This window comes from Aedes aegypti, chromosome 2 (genome assembly GCF_002204515.2).
Source record: "Aedes aegypti strain LVP_AGWG chromosome 2, AaegL5.0 Primary Assembly, whole genome shotgun sequence".
Lineage (NCBI taxonomy): Eukaryota > Metazoa > Arthropoda > Insecta > Diptera > Culicidae > Aedes > Aedes aegypti.
Window position 1 is genome coordinate 232,664,299 of NC_035108.1, and position 22,955 is coordinate 232,687,253.

The 22,955-nt window shown below is 35.0% G+C and overlaps 2 protein-coding genes across 2 annotated transcripts; one reads left to right on the forward strand and one right to left on the reverse strand.

The window, feature by feature from the left end:
* The first annotated feature begins 506 nt into the window (after nucleotides 1-506).
* LOC110676463 lies at nucleotides 507-9,814 on the forward strand. The gene is made up of 2 exons (XM_021844437.1): nucleotides 507-1,132; nucleotides 9,637-9,814. The coding sequence occupies exons 1-2, from the start codon at nucleotides 838-840 to the stop codon at nucleotides 9,780-9,782; spliced, it is 441 nt and encodes a 146-aa protein (XP_021700129.1). The 5' UTR covers nucleotides 507-837; the 3' UTR covers nucleotides 9,783-9,814.
* On the reverse strand, nucleotides 8,986-22,518 carry LOC5576377 (putative nuclease HARBI1). The gene is made up of 5 exons (XM_021844436.1): nucleotides 22,283-22,518; nucleotides 22,080-22,227; nucleotides 13,237-13,403; nucleotides 11,788-12,058; nucleotides 8,986-10,383 (listed from the first exon to the last, which is right to left on the reverse strand). Exons 1-5 carry the CDS (start codon nucleotides 22,294-22,296, stop codon nucleotides 9,973-9,975), a joined length of 1,011 nt encoding a protein of 336 aa, XP_021700128.1. The 5' UTR covers nucleotides 22,297-22,518; the 3' UTR covers nucleotides 8,986-9,972.
* Nucleotides 22,519-22,955: the final 437 nt, after the last annotated feature.

Consider the following 22,955-nt stretch of genomic DNA (forward strand, 5'->3'; position numbering starts at 1 on the left):
TATAAACGGTTGTAGTTGATTTGAAGTGGGAAAGGGGCCCACAAATGTCGAGATAATGTTATAAGGTATAACTTCAATGTGGCTCTAGGGGCCCATTCAAAAATTTCATAACGCTTTAGGGGGTGGAAGGGTGTCCTAACTTTGTTACGGCTCATGCAAAAAGAATAGACTATCAATACAAAAAGCGTCACGAGGGGGTGGGTGGGTGTCCAAAATGGCCAATTTAAGCGTTATGAAATTTATGAACAAGCCCTAGTGGTACCCTTTTCCACTTTAAAGCTAAGTATGCAGTTCCGCTCAAGAAAAGTAAAAATTTCTGCCCAAGAAATGGTCAAGAAATTTCCTACAGTGAACTCCATTTGAATAGACATTTCTGTTCAACTGCGTACTGTGATCAAAGAAAAATGCTGTTCTTGAGTATTTCTTGCAAGAAATTTCCCACGCATCAAGATAGGTGGTTACTTTTCTGTTGAAGTGCATACTTAAGTGTAGTCCGCAGCTGATAAGTACTGTGTAAAAGTATAGGACAAGAAACGGTCAAGAAATGCTTTTTCTGTCGAAATTTCCTGTGCGGTCCGCAGCTGACAAGAAATTTATACTGTTTTTCGAATTTGCCAACAGATGGCGGATTACTGTTCTAAAAACATTCAGCTGTCACTTTTCTTACGGAATAATATGCTGATCTATTATTCCGCAAGAAAAATGACATTTCGTATTTTGAAACCGGCGTCGAATGCAGTGTGACCTAGTGTGACCAAGTGAAAAAAAAAACGTTCTGTCCAAAAGTGTTCTGTGCTCGTGATCTGAAAACCGTGTTTGTGTACATTTTTATTTGCGATGGAGTACGCCGATGTGGAATTCTTGGAGCTAGGGGAGTTTATCGATTTGTCCCCACCGGACTTTGATACGGAAGCCACAGAAGCTTCTCCTGATGTTTCTCCTCCCGCGGCTGCCGGGAAACGCCAGAAGAAGAGAAGAAGGACGGATTTCTTCTCTTCTGAGGATAAGAAACAGCTGGCTGCAGCTGTGAAGGGTCGCCCAGAAATCTGGGACCTTTCTAATCGAGACCATTACAACAATGGTGCGATCGATCGGGCCTGGAGGGAGATTGCGAAGCAGCTCAACCGAACCTGTAAGTAGATTAAGGCAATCATGGACATAGCCAGAGTTTCCACGAGGGATGTTTGTGAGTTGGAAAGCGACCTCAAGTTCATTCACGGATTTCACTTAAAATGATCATTGTACACATCTTACCCTTTTTGCACAAAACGTTAAACTATGACGAACATCGATCCTCTTTTCCTATTACAGTGATCAATAAGTGAAATACTAAACGCGTTTTGGCTCCTATCGGCCGGCAATTTCAGCCTAGCAAGTTATTGGAACGGGATATAAGGATTTCTCATAGTTCTCCCAAGAATTTCCTTAGACTATACGATTTTCTTCTAGAGACAACACCCGAATTACTCCAGGCTTCTTAAAAAGGCTTTCTTAAACGCATCCGACTAAAACTCCTCCATGAATATGCTTAAGAATTCCTATAATGTTTTTTTTTCCAGAATTTGGTTTTTTGTTTCTCCTCCGCAGGGCTGGTAGCAACTGAGTGCCTTTACATTCTAACTTTGGAGAACCTATGCTTGCAGATAGAGACCAAAGAGAGACCGAATTCTTGCATAACTTGTGATTTCGCCCTAAAAGCCATTGGTAGTGTGTAGCTTATTGTTTCTAAACAAATGAATGGACTAGGATGAAAGCTATCACTAATGGGAGATAAAGGAGGATCTTCTGTTCATCGAAGCATTGTTAAATAAGTGTAAATACCTACATTCGATTGCACAGTAACAAAAAGCTACACACTGGGTTACCAATGGCTTTTAGGGCGAAATAACAAGTTGTGCGAGAATTGTAATCAAAAACAGACCATACATAAACCAATAAAATAAAAAAATTTCCAATTAGGAATCACCAGATGAAGGCTTTTATAAGAATGTCTCAGAAAAGTTGGTCAGACAGATTTTTGAGAATTGAGTGTTACTACATGTAAAACCGACTCGATTTGCTGCAATCGCGCACTTTTATAAGCATTTCCGCACTTGAAAAAAAACCTCTGCGATAGTCCAGTGGTGATAGATATTTAAAGATTTCAACAAGGAATTTATCTAGTTATACATTTGCAAGTTTCTTCAGAGATTCTCCATTTTGGTTGAAATGGAGAATTTCGATGCTTTCCTTTAAAAATTGAGACATTTTAGAGACTGCATTGAAATAGAGAATCTAAAAAGAAACCTGTTACCAGCCCTGCCACCAGGTGCTTTGCATTCTTCGAAGTTTTTTTTTAGAAACTCTTCAATGTTTTCTATCAAACTGATTGCTTTAAAAAGGCAATGCATGAGTTTTATGAGGCAAATGTACGATTAGTGGTGCAACTAAAGGAAAACTGCTGAAACCTGGTGATAAAATCATGAAATATGTATTTTCAACTTATCAGTAGATAGACTTCAAATCCTTCTATCATTCAAATGTATAAAAACCACGATTCATTTTAAATTTCCCAGCAAATAGCCTTGCACCAATAATAGAAATACTGTTCCTTTAGTGGAGGTAGGTTTAAAGAATTATTCATTTAGTGGGCTTATTCACAAACTTCATAACGCTCTAGTGGGTGGGTGGGTGTTTTCTTGATGATACGACTCATACAAAATTTGTAGACCTCGGGTGGGTGGGTGCCAAAAATGTCCATTTTCAGCGTTGAAATATGTGAATGAACCCAGTGGCGCAAACCATTGATTTCTTGGAGACCCTCCACTATGGGTACTGATGCACCACTATGTAATGTTTTTGCAAAGGAGTAAAAATTTAAGCAAAATAATTGTTTAATCTAAATGGCTTTGAAGTCATGTAGGCTAGTTTTCCTTTTCAATATTATCAAATAAATAGTAAGAAGTACTGCTTGACATTTGATAGAAAATTAAATACAACAAAAACGATTCGTAGGCAAACAATATGTGAGCAAAAATTTTTTATATTTATTTTATAAAATTTTAGTGATTTACATTGCCGTGACTTTATAATTTCGCTGTGTAAGCAAATGGTCATGAGTTCGATTTTTAGCACTTTTATAAAAATAACTTTAGGATATTTTTCCCTTGTTGGTGAATAATTTGGGATTTTGATATCTGGACAAATTAGGAATGTTGAAGCAAACTATCAACTAATTGAGGTAAAAGATCTCACAGATTATTTTTGAATTGTTGGTGGAAGCTTTGGCGTACTAAGAGCTTTCTGGGACATATTGGATATTATGATGGATAACGAGTAATTTAGATTATTTCTGAATGAATTGAGGTCCACAGTGTACTATGAGATTGTTTTTGGATTGTTTGGTATATTCTGAGAGAGTGTTTAAACATTTTTTTGAATGTCGTAGAACAACGAGAAACTCCTAGAATATTTTTGAACCTCAGTTAGTTCTGATTTTTCTCACAGGATTTCTTAACGTACTTATGAATTGTTGGCAAATGTTTAGTAAATCTGAGTGAATTTCTGGAAATATTGTAAATGTTGAAATTTCTAGTATATTTTTGATCTTAATGAGGATCACAAAGAATTCATGGATTATCTCTGATATGTTGTTCAGTACTCTAAAACTATGAAAAAAATTGGACAAATTGGAAATGTTGATGATAACGAGAAATGTCTTGAATTTCTTAACTAATCGAGGATTTCAGATGATTCTAAGAATATTTTTAAATTGTTGTTGAATACTTTGATAATCTGAGAGAACGTCTGAAAAAAATGATAGGTTGAAGGATAATGCTAAGTTCCTAAAAAAACATCTGAGTTGATTGCGCAGAGTACTATGAGAGCATTTCTGAATTGTTGTTGGATACTTTGAAATTCTGAGAGAATGGCTGAATAAATTTAGACTATTCAAGAATAATCAGGGTTTTTTATAATATTTCATAACTAATTGAGAATCACAGAGAACTGTAGAATTGTTTTTGAATTTTTTGAAACTCTTGTTTAGACTTGGAATGATAACGAGATTAGTTATCTGAGCTAATTAAAAGTCACAGAGAACTCACAAATATTTTTTTTAATTTTCAAGATTTTTTTTTGGATTGTTGGTGAATACTTTGGAATTCTTAGAGATACTCTGAACAAATTTGGATTTTTGGAGGATAATAAGAAATTCCAAGAATATTTCCTAACTAATTGAGGATCACAGAGTACTATAATAGTTATTTATGCAACAAGTTCCAAAATGATGATTTTTTCAGCACGAGTCGTACATTTATCCGACGAGGCTTGCCGAGTTGGATAAATACGGCGAGTGCTGAAAATTTCGAGTTTTGGAACTTGTTGCATAAATAACTATGCAACATTTTTTGCATTTACGAAAAATGCCGTTTGATTTAGATCATTTTAAGGAACACAATCATATTTCAAGAAAATCCACATGGTATCCATGCGCTAAAGCGACTCGATATTTTTCAATCAGGTAGGCTGTGATGCAGTAGTATGACCATGGACATGTCAGTCACCAATTTTCGCGCATCACCCGAAATCAAACTGATCTACGTATATTTGTAAACGGACAAGGTATGATGCCGCATAAAATATTCTTCTGTGTTGTACAGTTATTCCTCATGTGCCAATCTTCCTACACAAACCGTGTAGGAACATGAAGTGCCGATCATTTTGGGACCAATTCAACTACTGCCCCACGCTCACTGGGCGAATCGCCTCATAAAGCTCCCGTATTTTTTGTTGTGAACTCACCTATTCTACTGCCTCCTATAGGTACATCCTATTTCAACTCAGAATCCCTCACAATAAACTGGATTCTGATTTCAAATCCGAATCTACAATTGGAATCCGACTCAATTCGGTTCATCGTACGGATGTAAAATCAGAACCTAGTTGACTAAGTCATTGAAAAATTCAGAACAATTGAATAAATGATCTATGGATGCAATCCGACGTCATTCTGATAACTCCCAAAACAGTACTGAAAAGTGCTACTTTTCGATACTGATATTAGTGCTGAAAAGTAGCACTTTTCAGCACTGTTTCATTCGGTAGGAAAAGTAGGCCGTTATGTTGTCCATTCTCTTGATAAAAAGTAGGCTAATTTGCAACGGAATTGCAAAAAAATATTTTTGAATTAGTTTTTCGTGCATGTTTAGAAATTTTTATCAAATGAAAATTTTAGGACTAATTTGAAATACTGACGGGTAACGAAGGACTCCTATGTTGATTTTGAACTAATTGAAGATTACAGAGAACTCTAAGATTATTTTTGAATTTGCAGGATTATTCTTGAGTTGTGGATGGATACTTTGGAATTCTGAGAAAATGTCTGAATAAATTTGAAATGTTGAAAGATTACCAGAAATACCTAGACTATTTCTAAGCTAATTAAGCATCACATAAATCTCTAAGAGAGTTTCTGAATTGTTTGTAAATACTGAATTGCTGGTAAATAAAAGAATGTCTGGGCACATGGTAAATGTTGATGATAACGAAACATTTCTAGTATATTTTTGAACTTACTGAGGATCACAAAGAATTCATGGATTATTTCTGAATTGTTGTTCAATACCTTAGGAACTCAGGAAGAAATTTTGAAAAAAATGGGAATACTCATGATTGTTGAGTACTATGAGAATATGAGAGAACAATTGAAAAAAAAAATACTATGTGGAAGGATAACGAGAATTTTTAAATTGTTGTGGAATACTTTAAGGATCTGAGAGAACTCATGGAACAATGTGTTATGCGGGAGGATAACGAGAAATTCGAATGTACTAGTCTACGTCGGTTGACGAAATAAAAAATATAATTCATAAAAAAAATTGAGCAGATCCATGAGAGTATTACTGAATTGTCGTTGAATACTTCGGAGTTCCGAGAGAATGTCTGAATAAATTTGGAATATTTAAGGACAACTAAAAATTCCTAGAATATATCTCAACTTATTGAGATTCACAGAGAACTTTTGAATTGTTGATAAATACTTTGAAACACAGAGAGAATGTCAGAGGAAAAAAAAAGATTGATAAAGGATAACCCGAAATTCCTAAATCATTTCTTAATCAAATCAAGATCACAGAAAACTCCTGCATTATGCCTGATTTGTAAGTAAATACTTTTGAATGCTCGGAGGATGTCTGCTCAAATTGCTAATACGGATAATAACGAGAAATCTTAGAATATTTCAGAGCCTATGGAGGATCACAAAGAACTCTAAAAATATTATAATAAATCTTCGAGTTGTTTAGTGGAATCCCTATAAGTAGATGCAAACCCGAATTTAGTACTATACCATTAATTCCACTAGAGTTTGTATCCTTTGACAGATACGCGTATTTCGACTTTAACTGTAAGGCCGTCTTCAGTGTCGTCTACTAGACTCTGAGTCGCGCAGTTGGTTAACGCGCCCTGTCTAGCATATTGGGATTCGTGGGATCGAAGCCCACCAGAACGATTCCATTATTTTTCACAATTTTACATCTCAATTTGACCAAATTGACTTTTGTGTCTACGTACTTCAGGTTATGTTTGAATAGTTTTTGAATACCTTGGTATTCAATGTCTGGAAACTATTGAATGTAGACGAAATAACAAGGATTTTCCTAAATATACCGAACTAATTGTTTATCACGGAGCTATCGGAGAGTATACCAAAATTAAATGACGATTTTTTTTAACTAATTGGGGATTACAAAGAACTTCAAAAGTATATCAGAATTGTTGTTCAGATAATGCTCACGAATAACGAGAGATTCCCAGTTGTTTCTTTATAGGGTTTTGGTACCGAAAGTACCGGTAATACCGTCCATTTTTTGGTACCGGAATACCGGTACTGGAAAGCATTGAGTACCGGTATTTTCAATACTGATGAAAAACTTACATAATAGTTGTTTGATTCAATAAATTTCTTCACAATAAATGGTACGTAAGTTTAGTAGAGTTCGTTGATGGCGAGTTTCTCAGGTTGATCAAGGAACGTATTACATAAAGGCTTATTCTAATTATCAACTTTTCATCATGTAAGTGACATCATTCATTCATGTAAGTAGAAAAACTTATCTCCGTACATAAAACTTAAGGTGTCCGGCCATTTGGCCGAACGCCGTTTGGCCGAATGTCGTTTAGCCGAACGCCATTTGGCCGAACGGGCCGTTTGGCCGAATGCCGTTTGGCTGAATTACGAAAAAAATCAAATTGCTACAACGCTTTAAGCCTGGTATCCACATCCTAAGTAGAGCGGTAAAGTACAATTTGTTGCTAATTACCAAAGTAATGTTGACAGCTGATCCAGAATGAGCGAAGTGTCACTTTTACTTGCGGAATAATTGAGCGGCACATTTTTCCGTACGGAATAGTGACAGCTCCATTTGATTTGTACGGCAGGCGTTACCAATGTTACGAAATCAGCTCTACTTGTCAACTGGATACAGCTCAAGTAATTTGGACAGCTGAAGTATTTCTTGGCCATTACTTGTCCTATCCTTTCGCACAGTACTTACGAAGTGGATACTACCCATTAATTGTTTTTTTTTTTCTATCTTTATTAACGAGATTTTTAACCCTGGGCTAGTTCATCTCGGGACCAACGGCTTTACTTCCCTTCCGAAGGAAGTCGTCACTGAAATTTTTAGTGACTATCTCGGGGATGGGATTCGATCCCAGGTCCTCGGCATGAGAGGCGTGTGTTCTAACCCCTACACCAGGTCCGTCCCCTACCCATTAATTGTTGATTTGTATGATGTGGCGGGACGATAATAATAACATTGAACCGTCTATTCAGGATGAAGTTGTAGACTCCACGCATCGTACAAGACTCTAAGCTGATAGTTGATTCGTCTCTAGGTTATCAACGGTTTTCTAAGGTTTCAAGTGTCTTTAGTGATTTCATCATAAATTTGTCCTTCTTTTAAACATAGGCTTTTCTTTCGTGTTAAATTGGTTTCATTCATATCGGCAATAATTTAGCTTATGTTTTCATTTGGGAATTTTACCTTCTTTAAATCATTGGCAGTTTCTTGTAGTTAAACTGATAAAAATAATAGTTGCATAACACTTGCTTAAATTTTCATAAGAGATTATTCCTTCTTTTGATCATAGGCTGTTCTTTTAAGAGTGAAGTATTTTTCATAGTTATTGGAATTAAGACTATTAACAAGCCTATTAACAGAGCCTTTTTCAAAACAGATTTTTTTAGTATAACGATTAACTTAGGTGAAATTTCTTTTTCCTCCAAAATTAAGATTGCAACGTGTGAACTGAAATCTGCACCGTTGCTTGCGTAAAGCAGTAAACCGAACAACTCAGTGAACACTTACGTCGAAGAAGCTCACTGATTCTCCGTTGTGAAAAAAAGAAACAATAACTTGTGGCTGCTAGAACTATGAAATATTTTTCTTTGTACGATTCGAGGGATCGAAGAAATCCGATCCAGAAGAAGGACGATTAAGTCGTAAAACGTTTTAGTTTCTGTCAGAGGCCTACAAGGCTACAAACGCGATGCGAAAACATCTGTTGACAGCTATCACCCCTTGCAGAGAAGTGAATGATTGCTTACATTTAGGGCGTTCTTCTTTCAGCATTGACTGTTTCTTGAAATTACACTAAAGAGCTAATTAATTGTATATCAATGATGATTTATCTTTCTTTAAGTATACGCAGAATAAATTCTTTGAAATTCATTACAAATTTATGCTAACTGTAGTTCACTATTGTTTTCAATTTCGGCCAAACGGCATTCGGCCAAATGACCCGAAACTAAACTTAAGGCGCTTATTGTTTGCATCTTGTTTCCACCAAAAACATGTTTTGGGTGAAGTTATTGAACGGAAATGATTCAGGAGATCATATATTACCAACAGGGTTATCGAATTATCGATAATCGAATACAAATGAAGCTGATGACGGTCAAGCTTTCTAGTTAGCTAGGCCGAAATATAAAAACGGTTCAGGTTATTGAAGCATATGTTTCATATTTATTGCAAACAAAAGAGTTACAGTAGAACCGTTGAACCGGTGTTCGTCAACCGGTATTCGTCAAAATGGGTCGGTACTAGGAACCTTATTGCTTTACTAATAGAGAATTACAAAGAGCTCAAAGATTATTATTGAATTTGCAAGATTATTTTTAAGACTACAAACTGAAAAATACAAATAACTTTAAGATGACATTTGAAATTGCAAGTTTATTTTTCAAGTGTTGATACTTAACAATTTTGAGAGAATGTCTGAAAATAACTTCAATATAGAAGGTTAACGAGAATAAATCAAGCATTATAGAGAACTCTAAGGATATATCTCAGTTGTTGGTAAATACTTTGGAATGTTGTGAGACATTATCTAAATAAATTTGAAATGTAAAAGGAAGTGGCGCATCCGAACAGAGAAAAAAAAGGGCTCATTCACAAATTTCATAACGCTGAAGGGCGTGACCATTTCGGCGTTATGTTAATTATTAATGAACCCTTAACTCTATCGTAGCAAACTAGTGGATTCTGATTTATTTTTCTGTCCGTCATGGGGGTTCGGCCCCTGTCTTTGCCCATGAAGGCAATCACCAGGGTTTGAAGATAAATAGTAACTGATATCCATTATTTTTAACAGGCGACATGTGCAAAACGGCGTGGATCTCACTTCGCGAGAGCCATCGGTACAGGAAGAAAATTGTCCAGAAGAAATCCGGTAGCGAAGGGGGAGAGCCACTTCCAGGCCGATGTTTGAATTTACGTACTGTTTCAGCACGTTTCTAATATATTTGCCGTAGTCCGAAGGCCTGCCTGCACTCGCCGAAAATGTCGTATGGTATAATGAGTCCGATGAAATTCTCTTGCGCCATTCTCCTTCTGTAATAACGTTTTCGTCATCAAACTTGTCCATGTATCCTGGAGGGCAATAGGCAGTAGACTTATGCGTAATCAAAAAGTTATGCAGCATGCAGCATCAGCATGCAGAAATGATTTTCTGTGCACGATCGGGACTGCAGTATAAAGTCTTTTTCAGACATGCCCATTTTGAGCACAAGAGTCCAAATGCGTTTTCAATACAACGCCTTGCTCTACTTAAGCGATAATTAAAAATGCGCTCCTCTGCTGATAGGTTTTTCTTACTATACGGTTTGATGATCCTTTTACATAAAGGAAAGGCATCGTCGGCTACATAGAAGAATGGTAATTTAACACCATTGACCGTGGCGTTTTCTGGAAAATCAAGTCGATCGTGCAGCACATCAGTTCCGAATTTGGATTCTTTGAAAATATTGCAGTCTCCTTCGCTTCCATAAGCACCTACATCCAGGTAGGTGAATCGATAAGAAGCATCGCAAATAGCCATTAGCGCCAACGAATGAAAACCCTGTAATAGAAAAGTTATTATAGTGCGACACATATTCGAATCATTTCATATTATTAACAATCTTTTTTTGGCAGTTTCAGGATTCTATTCTAAAGGATTTTTGGGTGGCTCAGAGAAACTTAATTATACAATCCAGATGAACGTGAAGATGAAATGAAGCCACACATCAACTTTTCAAGGGAATAAATTTCGGGAACCATAAAAGTACTCTGCACTGAAAATTGGATCGATCAAGATTGTAAATAAAATGATTTGAATTGTTTACTGCATAGTTATTTTTATGCACTAATACAAGTGATATAATTGGCTAGAGAATAAGTTGAATCATGTGTAGCAATTTGTTACTAAAGACAACACTCCATAACTCGATATTAAAGGGACCATCGAGTTAGAGAGTTATCGAGTTACAAAACACAAAACCAGTACAAATGCGATCCAAGAGATCATCGAGGTAGTCCTAAAAACAGCAGGTTACTGTAGTGTCTGTTTGCTATATTAAAAATATTTCGCTAGAATTAATAATTTCTAGTCAAACTTAAAAAATGTTTTTTTATATAGTACTGATTATCATTAGCTTTTCTATATATGGTTCAAATAAAAAACCATTCGATTTCAAAAACATCGCTGCAAAACTTTCAAATAGATTTTAACATTATTTGTGAATACAACATGAAAGAAAACATTCTAGTACAAGTTACATGAATTGACACGATAGTTTCTACTGTCATGTCAGGTCATGTCTTGAAGGACGTAGAGCCATCAAAAGTAAGCACCTAAGTAATGACGTTTTCCTTAGGTAGCTTATATTGCCCTGATCGATCCTATATCATTTGCAGAACTCATGTGATACATGAATCTTTGGTAGTGTAGTGTGATCCATAATTATGAAAATAAGTGCTTAGAAAAGTTGAAAAATATACAAATAAACAATACTTATTTTTACTGAAACATTAATTTCTATTAGCTCATAAAAAAAGGAAGAGAAACGCCATTCATGCTTTGAAATATTCTATCGATACATCAAGCGTGTGCTAGAATAAGGGCGTAAGTCGCATGGTCGATTTCTCTTCATCGACCCTCTCTTCTGTGAATAAAAGTGACAAGATGCAAGTTTTTTAGCATTTTTTCACTACTGACCGCTAGGCAGTGATGCAATCTAGCGTCCTAAGTTGAAAAAATGCTGACAAATTTGCATCTTGTCACTTTTATTCACAGAAGAGAGGATCGATGAAGAGAAATCGATCATGCGACAGGTCTGCCCTTATTACAGCACATGCTTCACATGTTGATTCGTGCTTCTTACTAGGAGGGACATTACAATCAATATTACCCAATGTTATACCCCATGGATCTCGAGTCTGCCAAATAATATTGAAGAACTTACTTAATAAAAGTATAACTTACTTTGTAGTTATAAAAAATGCTGCCAGCATTTGGGGGAGCTTTTATGGACACATGTTTTCCATCGATGGCACCAATACAGTTTGGGAAATTCCAACGGGAATTAAAACCATTGGCTACATCCAAAAATGATTCTTGGCATGGATCTGCGACATAAGCACTCAGGGCACGACAAATAGCATCACAAACTTGATCAATGATTGACCCCATGTGCTGTTTGCTAACTCTGTAGCACGACGCCAAATGCCTCTGTAGACCACCAGATGCCAGATACCTAAAAAACAAACAAAAAATGGATACATTTTAGCATTTTCAATAAATATTTTATTTTATTAAACCTTCATTTACGTAGATTATATTAATGTGAATTTCATTTACGTTATATTGCGTATAGGGGAAGGGGTGGTAAAATGAACACCTTAAGGATATCATCTTGTTTCTGATAGAAAAACTAAGAATTTGTATAGTTCTATCGCACAACATCAAGAATTGGGATGTTATCTATAGCAGCGACACGAATTCAGACTGAAAAAACTGAATTTTCACATATTTTTATCGCTAGCAAAAAAACTATGCAAACGTTCATTTTACCTGCACTATGTGGGTAAAATGAACAGCTGCTGGTGGTAAAATGAACATCATGTAAAAAACGTGAGCAAAACAAATATTTTGGAAAATATTCATTGCATTCCAGAAAATATATCCATTAATGATTGTAACACATTAAAAAAGAAATCTAAAGGTATTAAATTTGACATCATATCATAACGATATTCACCTCACTAAAAAACCTCAGGAAGTTACGTCAGTTCTAATCTTCAAACGTGGTTATCTAAAATCTTAGTTTTCGTTGATATTTTTACTTCAATTGACCTCCTTATCAAGCTGAATCCTTTTTTTTTTAAATCGTCCGTGCGTGATTAAATTTCAATCAAATTTGTTTTTTTTTTCTTGGTAAAAGGCTCGGTGTTCATTTTATCAGCCCTGTTAATTTTGTCACCACTTCTTCTATGGAATTTATATGCATTTGAGGCAACGCTACATTATTTAAACATATACTGTTCATAGGTATTCAGTTTTATAACGATAACCAGAGATCATTAAGCCCTTTTACATTGCAATGATTCTTTTCCATAACCCCAAATGCCATTAACCTGAATGTCATGAGCCAATAGTCCCGAATGCTTTTACTCCTAATGCACAATTGGGCTACACGATATTATTCCGAGCTAATAGAATTCAAGGTTATGGAATTCGGGGCAATGGTACTTTTGGAGTAATGGTATATACGGGTAAACGACGTTCGGGATAATGGATTGTGGGGTAATGGTGTAGAATCTATTGCAATACATGCTCACGCAAGATCAAACAACTATGATCTATTTTGTTTTGAGTACAACGCACAATTTCACACAAATTCAGAATTTTATATTTGAATTTAAATATACTTACTCTATCACCAAACCCAACTTGAGCTTTGGAGGAATTCCATCTTTCGGTCTCGTGTTTCTCTTTGGTGCTAAGTCTTTTTCAACCAATTTGAAAAGTTGATCGAAACTGTTTTTCGACATATGGAAATTTTCTTTAAAGAACTTCTCTCCGCTTACCATATCGTCAAACTGTAAAGAAAAATATAAGGTAATATTATTTACTACATGTACAAACGCAAAGCTCTGAAACAGGATAATGTAACGCTCAAGAAGGAAAGAGGTCTGTAGATTGCGCATAGTTTTGATTTTTGGTCAAAATGACCGATAGGGTGTTGATAAATTCAAAATTCATAGGACTTCGAAGAGTACATCTCGCATAATTTGGGATAACGCCCTAAAAGCCATTGGTAACCACGTGTGTAGCTTGTTGTTACCGAGCAAACGAATGGATTTACACGGTATTCAACAATGCTACGATGAAGAGAATATATTCCTCTATCTCCTAGTGGTGATAGTTTTCATCCTGATTCATTAATTTGCTTAGAAACAATGAGCTACACACTCGGTTACCAATGGCTTTTAAGGCGAGATCACAGGTTATGCGAGTCATCTAGGTGACTAACTTTTGGCATGAAAATATGTTTTGAAGAATAAGAAGAATACGAAGCATTTCTCGCGAAACATTACTAAAGGACCTATGTACAAATGAGAGATTCTTTCCTCTCTCGCTCTCTTTCGATTATAACAGTGGAATACTAAAACTTTTGGGAAGTTTTTCACTACAGATTGAAAGGCAATTTCTTTGACTAGCGTTTCATACAAAAAAACGCAACAGAAGAGGTTAATGTGACTCAGTTATTGATCAAAGAGAAAGTAAACAAAGAGAGCCTCTCATTTGTACATAGGTCCTTTAGTAATGTTTCGCGAGATTTTTCATGTTCATGTTTATCATCTTCTTAAAAAATGGGTCTGTAGGTTGAGCCACCCATACAAAACCCACTCTACTCTACAATCATATCTAACTAAACAAGTTTATTCATAATATTAAAGTAAAAATGGTAAAGCGGTATATATAAAAATATACAATGAGAATTTTCGACAAAACTATAATTTAGCGCCAGCCGTTTAAAGTTTGTATGGGATTTACTACATTTTTAAAATTAAGTTGTCGCATGGTAATACCCATACAAACTTTGAACGGCTGACGCTAAATTATAGTTTTACCTATCGAGTTGAAATTTTGCACAGTCAATATGAGATCCTAATACATCCAAAAAATGGACTAGAGCGAGAATTTATATTTTTCATTTAACCGTATCCCAAGCTAATTGACTATATGTTTCCTGTTTTTTTTTGAGATTATTTCTGGATGCAATATTTTAAAAAATACCTCAATGTGTATGATGATAGTGTATGTATTATATAAATTCCTCTAGAAGAAAACTTGGCAAAAATCTTATTAGACTACAAAGTTGACCAAAATAAATTACCTGTATTGAATCATCGCGAAGAATTATTGAATGTATTCTTAGAAGAAAAATAAATACATTTTGGGAAAAAATTTTTGAAAAAAAAAATAGAATAATAATACTACCTACCAGTTAGCGATCCTTTATATGAGAGAAACGCGGAAGTGAAATGAAATGATTGGCAATAGACTGCTAACATGTGACTGACAGTGCTGAGTTTGCTCGGTGTCGAGAATAATATTGTAACACGAACATGACTTCCTCATTGCTAAAAAGTGTATTTAGATCTGTGAGCTACACCTCCAAACTAATAAACAGCAGAAAAAATCAACAACTAAATATTGACAAAATTGACAAAAAATCAGAAAAGGAAAATATTTTATATTTTTGCTCTATACAAACAACTTTTACCGAAATAATTTCAAGCGGATTACATTACACCTCAAGAAAAGTTCAAAACAAAAATAACGCATGTTCGTTAGGCTCATACTTTGACAGCTCTCGCTGCTCGATTGGCTCACACTTTGACAGATACAGTATTTTCTCGATTATATCACGGATCCAAAAAATTTTGGCGTGATATACCGAAGCGTGATAAATTGAAAATGTATTTTTCTGTTATTTAATTTTCATCAAAATTTGAGATCGATGTTGCAGACATGGAGCGAATGAAATGAAAAGCACGTAGGAGATGGGTCAAATTGAAGTATGATAATTGTTTAGGGTTATTTTTCAATGCAAAATGTATAAACTTCATACAATAATTGCGACGTGATAAAATCGAACAGAAAACCGTGCTAAAATCGAGAGCGATATAATGAAGCGATATTAAAACGAGCAGTGATAAAATCGAGAAACTACTGTATGTCAGCTTCCGCGAATCTCTTTTATAAAGGATTACTACTACCAGTGAATTTTAATGTTTTTTTTATAAATAAAACACTTGGCGATCATTTTTTAAATAACCTTAAAATTTGTTTGGCTCCTTCTTTCGCAATCTTCGGGCTACCATATAAGCAATATCTATAAATATTCCTTAATACCCTTAAAAGTTAGAAGGCCATACTACTCATATGCCATCACGGAGAACAAAATATAGTGTCCGTAATCATTTTTCCGGTCAATTTAACTATATTTTAAGGTTAATTTGGAGATAACTAAAAATATAGTTGAATTGACAGGATATTGTTAAACATAACTATACTATATAGTTGATGACAACTATATTTTTGATTGAATTTACAAACGTCAAACGTCAAAATTTAACTATATTTTAGTTGACTCAAAGTGAATTTTATTGAGTTTACAATATTTTGCAATGTTTACGCAGCATTTTGTTCTGCTTTATCAACATATCTGAAAAGATTCGGTGCTGCTTTATCGATCTAAAAATAACATTGCAAAAATGAAAACAAAGGGCGAGTCGACAAACTTGATATGTGGTCTCCTGCGTGAGAGGTGGTCATCTTAGCACCTACACTATTCCTTGCAAGTTAGAAGTAAGTAGATTTGTGAGCATGACTTGAAGTCTAGGGAGGTGAATGTTTCCGATTAGTGATAATGATCAAAAGTATAATTGTTATAAGTACAAGTGGATAACTCAATCAAAGAAATGTGTGTATTTGATTTGACGTTTATTAAGTGTTGGCGCAAGTTAATTTTATTTCGAAACAACTATTTGTGCGTAAGTAAAAGTAATTGACAGGATTGTAATCTTAACATACAGAAATTCTTCTGCGTGATAAAACCATTCGACATTTTCGACAAGAAATGAAAAATGCTCTCTATGAGTATTGAAAAACATGGTTCAGTTGCATTAGAGTATAGTTAAATGATTTATAAGTGAAATTGTTTTAAACTTAAACAAATTTATGAATGCCCTTTTGGAAATTATCTAAAATTTTGAAAAAAACCTCAGAAGCCAATACCGGCATTGAAAGAGGAAAACAATTTATTACTAACTAATTGCGAAAAAGCTCAAAAACTTGCTATGCAGTTTGAAAGCGCGCACAATTTTAATTTAGGACTTACTAGTCCAATTGAAAATCAAGTTACTCAGGACTTCGTAAATATTCTAAATCAAGAGAACGTTTTCGAAAATGCCTGGGAGACTGATTTGAAAGAAGTGAGAACTATTATTAAAAAGTTCAAAAATATGAAAGCTCCTGGCGATGATAGAATTTTCTACATCCTCATCAAGAAACTTCCAGAAAGTAGCTTATCATTCTTAGTTGATATATTTAACAAATGTTTTCAAATATCATATTTTCCTGACAAATGGAAAAATGCTAGAGTTGTTCCAATTTTAAAACCAGACAAAAATCCTGCAGAAGCTTCTAGCTATCGTCCAATCAGTTTGCTTTCCTCCATCAGTAAACTTTTTGAAAAGGTCATTTTGAACAAAATGATGGCCCACATCAACGAAAATTCAATTTTTGCCAATGAACAGTTCGGATTCCGCCATGGACATTCGACCACTCATCAACTTTTAGGGACCGTCCATAAATGACGTAGCATTTTTACACCCCCTCCCCCCTCGTAGCATTAAGTCACAAATGCCGATACCCTCCCCTTGGAAAATACGTAGCATATCAAGCACCCCCCCCCCCCCCCCTCATTTTTTTGTTTGTTTTCCTCAGCGTTTGTGTTAAATCGAAACATTTAAATACAGAAATTCAAAACATAGTTTGATATTCATTACTGACTGGAACGACAGGAAATCTGACAAATGATAGTTTGATATACCGTACTGCCGTGAATCGCAACTCAGTCCCATCTGCATTTTCGTCAAAATTGAATTGGGTTCAGTTTTCAACATATCTTCAAATGCTCTTTCAGCTGCCCTAATGATTTGTACGGAAAAAGTAAGAAAAAACAGCAAGTCAAATTGTCCCAAAATAAAAGTAATCGCAAGTCAGTCCCACTACAGATTTCCGCACCGTGTAACACTAAAATCAATCGTGTTTTGATCATCTTTATATTTTTCTCAGAAAGATATCGTAGTGAAAAGCAAATTGTGAAAGTTTCATTAAGATTTGGACATGTTTCAACCATCTGGATTTTTTTTTAATATTTGTATGAAAAAAGGGAAACTTCACACCCCATTTTCTCAATGCCTACTTTTTACAGATGGGACTGACTTGCGATTCACGGCAGCGTAGCGAACTGTTTCGAACTGTTTCGAAAACAGTTCAATCAAACTTATTCCCTGTTCAAGTTACATAATTTTGGTTCCCAGTTCATACCGGTTAAATTTAATATGTAGTACTTTTGCTATTGTTGAAACCCAATACAAGTTTGATGAAAATGTAGAAAAAAGGTAAAAATCTTGTTCGGATTGATAAAGCTAATAGCAATAAAGCCCCAAGCACAATGTGAACGGCAGCGCGGTACAGCGGCAAAGCGGCAAGCCCATCTTGAGCTACACTCTACTTGTCAAGTCAATGTTGAAAAGGATTTAGTCAACACTGGATTGATAAGTAAAGTGTTGATCAAGATGGGCATGCCGTTTTGCCGTTGTACCGCGTTGCCGTCACATTGTGCTTGGGGCCTAAGGGTTCAAAATATTTAATAATACAGTCGCTTCTCCACATCTCGATATCAAAGGGACCATCGAGATAGGGAGAGATCGAGACCTAGAACAAGTTTTTAATGAATACTAGATTGAAAATCACTCCGTTACTAGGAAAATCAAAAACAAACAGATGTCATTTCGTCTCCGCAAATTGTTTTGAATCCCTTAAATCTAGTCTACACTGAAACAAGCGTTGAAGTAATGAGAACAATGAAGAAGTTTTTAAATTTACTATTCCAATCACGATTGAGCTATCAAGAACGCTTTTTATTTGCGTTTTAGTCCCTCTCAATCCAACCGCATCGATAACCGAGCGGTAAGCGTTCGCGCTTGACAATCACAAGATCCTCGGTTCGATTCTGACTTGCTGCAAGTTTTTAACCATGATATAGTAATTTTTACTGTCAAAATGGTACCATGGTAAAATTGAATGCACAAAATATTTGAAATAAATGCAAATTTTGTCTGCACAAATCAAGTGGCGTTGTGTATTTAATTTAACCCTCTAATATAGTATTTTCAACTGCAACGCTGTTCTCAGTGTAGTAACCTTTGACAATGGGCATATCGACATACGGAGAGAAAATCGGGAACGATAATCACATCGAGATAGAGAGATATCGAGATAAGAAGGATATCGAGATATGGAGAGTGAAAATGTATGCAGATTGAAGGGATCGGAAAAATCATCGACATAGGGAGAGATATCGAGATGTAGAACATCGAGATGTGGAGAGTCGACTGTATATTAAACAGAAATTTTGTTATACTAGAAAAAAACTATATATATATACTAGACAAAACAATTTTGAAAACACTCGAATTCGATGACCTCATTATTATCCAGGCTGTTTCATCAAGAGCACTGATATTTAAAAAAAAAATCTATGATTTGACTTATTTAGTAGAGAAATCCTGCAACATTAAATGCACTGAATAAATATCTTGGTTTACTATAATAACGTTAATATTTGCCCAAATGAGCATATTGTATTCTTTTGAAGAATAAAAGCTATAACAGAAAAAAAATGAATAGAACTAAAACAGTTGATGAAAAACAGTATTATTCAAGTCGATAATGTATTGATTTTTAATCAACTAACTAAACTTTTTTTTTATTTATAATTAAAATAGTTTGAACACGAACGGAATATAATATCCACATAACTATTTAAAGCTATATAAAAATCTGCTTGATTGTATTGATCAGGAAAATTCAAAAAATCTTAGATTGTTTTCTAATCTTACAATATTAATGTTTTGAAGCTGAATCCTCATTTTACAACCCAAGTTTAATTAGTCAGACAAAATAGATTGAACAAAAAAAAACAATTTGTGATTTTCTCAGCGCTACTCTTTTTCCGAAATTATGTAAAATGCAACGTCGTATTTGGGACCCCTCCCTCCCCCTCGTCACACATCGTCACAAATTTGTGAAGAACCCCCTCCTCCCAACCCTTCTAATTTACTACGTCATTTATGAACAACCCCTTACGTGTAACGAATTTGATCAGTTCCAACAAATCAGAAGGCTATTCTACTGGTCTTGCTCTTCTAGACATAGAAAAAGCATTCGACAGTGTTTGGCATGAAGGTTTGATTGTAAAATTAAAAAACTTTAATATTCTATCATACATTGTTAGAATAATTCAAAGTTATCTGTCAAATCGTACACTTCAGGTTAATTATCAGAACTCCAGATCTGAAAGACTTCCTGTAAGAGCTGGTGTTCCTCAAGGCAGCATTTTGGGACCAATATTATACAATATTTTCACATCTGACTTACCTAAGTTACCTCAGGGATGTCAAAAATCCTTGTTTGCGGATGACATAGGCCTCTCTGCCAAAGGACGAAGCCTGTGTGTCATCTGTAGTCGATTGCAAAAAAGTTTGGATATTTTTTCTTCATACTTGCAAAAATGGAAGATTTCTCCTAATGCTTCCAAAACTCAACTAATAATATTCCCACATAAACCAAAAGCTCTTTATTTGAAACCTTCAAGTAGACATGTTGTCACGATGAGAGGGGTTCCAATAAATTGGTCAGATGAAGTTTTAATGAATTTAACTTTCAAAAATCACATTGAGGGCATTCAAGCCAAATGTGATAAATATGTAAAATGTCTATATCCCCTTATTAATAGAAAATCAAAACTTTGTTTTAAGAACAAGCTTTTGATATTCAAACAAATTTTCAGGCCAGCCATGTTGTATGCTGTACCAATATGGACTTGCTATTGTGATACCAGAAAGAAAGCTCTGCAGAGAATTCAAAATAAAATTTTGAAAATGATTCTGAAGCTTCCTCCCTGGTATAGTACCAATGAGTTACATAGAATATCCAATGTTGAAACATTGGAACAAATGTCAAATAAAATAATTAATAATTACAGGCAAAAATCGTTACAATCTTCTATTGCCACGATTAATGCGTTATATGTTTAGGTTAAGTGAGGTTAAGTAAATTGAGGTTAAGTAAATTGAAATTTTTTTCTCTTATAAGCATGTGAAATCAACTCACCTGTAATAAATCTGAACTGCCACGGCAAATGAAATGTAATATGGTATTAACAAAATGTTAATAAAATCTTAAATTTGTTTTACCAAATTAGGACGATAGTGTTGTCTAATAACACAGAACACCTAGATATAAGAAATGAATGTAATGTTTGGAATGATACTAATAAAGAAATTAAAAAAAAAAAAATCTAAGATTGCACCATAAGTTCAAAGGCACTAATCTCGCGAAAGAAGCATCTAATAACAGCAGACTTTTTATTTTGGCTTTGTGCACTAGCTGAAAGCTTAAAATAAGAAGATCAGCATTGTTTGTCTACTGTTTCTCTAGCTCAGTGCTTTTTAAAACGTGAGTAGGGGCACAATTCGACCATTGTGACGGCCATCTTTGGATTCCGAGGTGTTTCACCTTAATATGTTCCACAAAAGGTTGTTGGAATGTGAATACAAAAAGTGTAATATATTTTTACTATTTTTATCTTCAATTTTATAATAGATTAACCACAGTCAAACAGGCGTAACACTGAAGAAATTTCCATAGTCCTGAGTGAAAGCAAAAATACTAAAACCTTCACCGCTAATACTTAACGGGTTCACATATTTTTTGGCAGTATACTAATACACATATCTAGTTTTTTGAAATGGCCAGAGGAACTCAGGAATATTCCCGTGGCCGGAGTTTTCCCGGTGGGTCAAGGTCTTGTAAAAAAGGACGATTTTTTAAGACATGCCGAATTATCTTTATATATTTGCAATGAGAATCATTTAACCTTGTATTAAGATCTGATATTCAACAATATAAATGAAGAGTTTTGCGCCGTTTAGAATGTATCGGATGTGGCCACTCGGACTTTGTTGGATACTAAATCGTTTTAATTCAAGCCGAAAAGAAATCAAAATTCAGTCCAACAACACCGTGAAAAAGGCCAGTGTCCGGAATTCGAAGCGCCCGACAATTCCATGCAGCACGGTATCTGGTTGCTACTGAGCAAAAGATTGGATTTTCACCTTATTTATCAATGCAACGATGGAGAGAAGATCCGTCTCTATCTCACAGTGAAGATACCGAATTGCTTTTAGGACGAGGTCATAATTTATACGAGATTTGATGTTTTTTCTACTAAATTTATGCTAAAACAGTACCATGTACGAATATGAGTTCGAGTCACTGTAGCTCCCAAGGAAAACCGACTATCTAAACCCAGTTACTTCCAAAGACGTATGAATCTCGAGAAAGATTGATTTTTTTGCTTTTTTGAACAAATCCAAGCCCAAAACAGTCCTTCAATTAACATTAATACTCACGTCGGTAGCATATCTGCCTTTACTCTTCCTTTCAGCGAGATACGGGTGAACCCAATGCGCTGCCCTCTTTCGTTTTCGCTGGTTTCTTTTTTTCAAAAGAACGACGCTCGAGGCAGCAATAACCAAGTTGATAATGAAACGAAAATTGCTAAATATTCGAATTAGTAATAGAAAAAAACTAATTAATTATAGCAATTACTTACCGTAGCAACGACATGTTATCCGTCGGGAAGATTCCAAAAAAAAACGACGCTGACTTGAAAAAACAAAACAAACTTTTTTTTCTTCCTTTTGGCGCCTTAGACTTGCTCGTAGCTTTGACATTGGTAGTTACCAAATTTGAGGGTAGATGGCGAAAGGCTTTGGAACAACTGTCAAAATTTCTTTGGTAAAAAGCAGCTTATTTTCTTGAGCGCTTTTCTTGTCAGCTGCGGACTACACTTTAGCTTAAATCAAATAGGGTCCTAAAATGTTTAATGAAATCTTGTTTTCATTTCATAACACGAAAGAGCATCTTACTGCAACTACTTTAGCAATTTTTCCCGCTCAAATAACGGATATATCATATTAAAACTTTAATTTAAAAATTGGGTGCTAAAATTTTTAATGAAATCTTGTTTTTATTCAATAACACGAAAGAGCATCTTACTGCAACTACTTTAGCAATATTTCCCGCTCAAATAACGGCTATATCATGTTTAAACTTTAATTTAAAAATTGGGTCCATAAATGAACCTTGACACTTAAGATCATGTTTGACGTTCGCTTAGTCGACAAAAACACCACAGGGGTTTTAGTTTTACCACTGGGGTTGTTCCTATCTGACATTTCGGAAGAGACACGGAAAACAAAATACACCCAAAATTTGAGTTTAAG

Coding starts and splice junctions, on each gene's coding strand:
- LOC110676463 (XM_021844437.1), top strand. CDS start 838: ATGGAGTACGCCGATGTGGAATTCTTGGAGCTAGGGGAGTTTATCGAT. Junction 1,133..9,636: donor GAAGCAGCTCAACCGAACCT/GTAAGTAGATTA, acceptor TATTTTTAACAG/GCGACATGTGCAAAACGGCG.
- LOC5576377 (XM_021844436.1), bottom strand. Junction 13,404..22,079: donor AAGGCAGATATGCTACCGAC/GTGAGTATTAAT, acceptor TTTTCTTTACAG/TTTGACGATATGGTAAGCGG. Junction 10,384..11,787: donor GCATTTTTTATAACTACAAA/GTAAGTTATACT, acceptor TTTCTATTACAG/GGTTTTCATTCGTTGGCGCT.